Raw genomic sequence first — 3073 nt, forward strand, 5'->3', positions numbered from 1 at the left:
GTTTTAACGCTTTCGTTACCCGACCCCGCTCATAAAAATGAACCAGAGACTGTGGCCAGCGTCGAAGACGGCAGAGCGGGGGAGGATGTGGTGGATGAAGTTCTGAAGAATGTACCTTCGAGAAGTGTGAAAAACAGCAGATACATATTAGACAAGATGTCTAAAGCTAAAGGACTAGCCTCGTGGAACGAATCAGGCGAGTTTGTGTTCAGGGGTAAAGCAGTACCAGGTTCACACATGGTCGATTTGTTAAAAAATGTCACTGCCCCTCATAAGGTTCGGGATGACCGGAGACCTGTAGGATGGGCAGAGTTTCTACACGCCTTTGCCGAATTAAACATCCCTTTTTCTACGGTGCCGAATCAACAGGTCAGGAGCACGATTAACTCTCTAAAGGGTAAACCCGTCTCCCAAACCCCAACCCGTGCTAGACATTCTAAAAAAGCACGAAGATATTCGCGCCCCCTGGTTCCAGAGTCCGAAGACTCTGTGTTTAAATCACCGACTATCGACCGAAGACAATGGTTGGAATTTTAATGATTGCTTATATTTTTGTCTGTATGTATCTTATGTTTCAATAAAAGACGATAAAATGTAATGGTTTTAAGATTTTTATTTATTTATAGGTCAAACACGTCTGTACACAGTGAACGCAGGATAACATTTTAGCATTACAAACATAAGGTCTTAATCGTCTCACAAACAGGGACACCATTTTATCATTTTTAATATAATCATCGGTGTATAGTCCCATCACATGGTCATAGTCGTAACCTCTGGCTAAATGATAGAGAAAAAACAGACAGTGCTGTCCGCAGGTGTCCGATGAATAATCCTGGACTCGTCTGTCGGAATATAATACATCGGCGTCGTTGGCTGCTAGAAAGTTATTGATGCTGCTTGGAAAGCGAGGGCTGGTGGGCGGATTACCGAAGCTGTCGAAAAAACAAGTCGGGCCGTCTTCGGTTAAATAAACAGCGATCCAATGCTCGCCGGGTAGACGAGCGGGGTGGGTGTTAATGATCCCCATAGACGGTAAGATCCTTATGGGTTTTTCGGGCAGTTGATCGCTCGGTAGAACGCCGAGAAAATGAGTCCTGCATGTAATTTTATCCATGATGGCGGTGAGTTGTAGGGTGTTCATCTCAATAGTAATCGATCAGTACCTGTCGACGGTTAGAAACTTCCAGAACGGAGTCAAAAGTTGCTTAAATTAAAATATTCACCGTATTCGGCAACGGTTCTCTGAAACGGGCTTCGACTCTGATATTCCCAGACTTGACCAGGGAAACGTGCTGACCGCAGTCTTCGTCGGGTGTCAGGTTAAATGCGTAAAGCGTGTATCCGTTCAGGAAATCATTCCTGTCGATAGAGAGCGGTTGGTCTTTAAGGTGTCTCCCGGTCGTCATCACCAACTGATAATATTCGCGTACTGGCAAACCGGCTTCGAAATTAGGCTGTAGCGGCTTGGCCGGATATTGCTGAGAGTCGACGTAGACGGCTAAGAATTCAAGATTATAGTGTTTGAATGCAAATGGATTTTTTTCGTATGAACCGGTGAACGCGTCATTGTCGACCATACCGATGATGATAGACTTTGGCAACGTTCCTAAAAACAGATTTTCTTGATTCGAGATCCTAGACCCCACCGGAATGGAGAACGATTTTAGACAGACCCTATCGATCGGGTACTTTGCTGTTGTCGACAGTAAAGCTTGAGCGTGAGCCAGTCTCACCGGCGGCGATACAGAAACTTTCTTGACAAATAGGGATGCCGTGATTATTTTTATTTTGTAGGCCACGTCGTCGGCCCTCATCAGACAGAATTCATCTTTTGCTCGAATAAATCGTAGCTTAAGATCAACGCCATTAATTAAAAGTTTCTCCTGGAAGAATATATCGCTGTGTATGGGGCTGAGTAGTTCCACCTCCTTGCTTTCGGTGGTGAAGGTCGATCTCTTTGTCAATCCTGCGTTACGGCCTATTGGATCATTGACATCCATATGCCCGGGCGAATCACGGTAAAACAGCCCGGCGGAGAACATAGATTCCAGCGTAGCTTTACCGTAGTTGATCAGGCTCTCCAAAATACAGCGATAGGGATAGGTCCCGGAACTTTGAGATATCAGACGGTCGCCGAGGGTCACGTCGACTTGTGAAAAAATTGTAGCTCCGGGGTAGTTTATTAGAGCTACCTTGGCAGGGTGCGCGATGGCGTCCCCGTTAGGTCTCGTGATTTTCAGCCGCAGATAGAGCATTGTGTTATTGAGATCCAAATAATCATCGCCGTTACCCGCGATAAAGAACTCCAGAGGGGCCGAGTCCGAAATGGCCGACAGCGGAGCCACTTCGAGGTAGCTATTCTTTTCAATCACCGTTTGGGTCATCGGAACCGTAAACAGGTCCAACTCGGACTTGATGCACTCTCCCGACATACGATGCAGTAACGCCATGTTAGAATATGGTTTTTGTGGTTCTCTTGACCGGCTTCTTACGCTTTCTACGGACGAGTGAGCGCTTAGTTGACCCCCGTGTTGTTTTCTTCTTCTTCTTCTGAGCCACCCATTGACCACGCCTCCTCACACCCGGTGGTTTAGACATCCTCTTGCGGGCCATGACCATGAGTCCGGATCCTTCTTGAGCCTTATCGTTATGCGAACGCGTCAGTACGTTTGAGACGACGTCGGATACTATATTTTTAGCAGCCGATTTTAGGTGAGGTTTCGCTATGCTAAATCCTCTTTTTAACAGAGGTATGGCCATCCTGAACAGCCCGCGGAACAGCCCCCTTAACCCATTACCATACATTACCGGCGATCCCGCATAGCCCGGTAAACCAGAGCCGGCTTGATTTTGGTAATAGCTCACATAGTCCGCAGTATTGAGCTCTCTAGGACTATAATAACTAATTTTTCAAAAGATAGAGTTATTTTTTGGTTTAAAGTGTAGTTTTACGGTGACTTTCCCGTAAGAAAAGGGGACTTCGCGGTTTGTATCGTCCTTCAGCTCTATGGTAATGTCGGTGATGTGCTCTTTATTAATCGATGCGTAGTGTGGATTATCATACCTAGCA

At 46.1% G+C, this 3073-nt stretch overlaps 1 protein-coding gene across 1 annotated transcript; it reads right to left on the bottom strand.

Moving 5' to 3' along the window:
* Positions 1–1208: 1208 nt before the first annotated feature.
* LOC306993732 (uncharacterized protein F54H12.2-like) lies at positions 1209–2453 on the bottom strand (the record flags this gene model as incomplete). Its single annotated transcript, XM_079603728.1, has 1 exon — positions 1209–2453. The coding sequence occupies one exon, from the start codon at positions 2451–2453 to the stop codon at positions 1209–1211; it is 1245 nt and encodes a 414-aa protein (XP_079459854.1).
* Between the last annotated feature and the right edge of the window lie 620 nt (positions 2454–3073).

The sequence above is a fragment of the Phoxinus phoxinus genome (assembly GCF_949152265.1).
Source record: "Phoxinus phoxinus genome assembly, chromosome: 25".
Classification (NCBI taxonomy): Eukaryota; Metazoa; Chordata; class Actinopteri; order Cypriniformes; family Leuciscidae; genus Phoxinus; species Phoxinus phoxinus.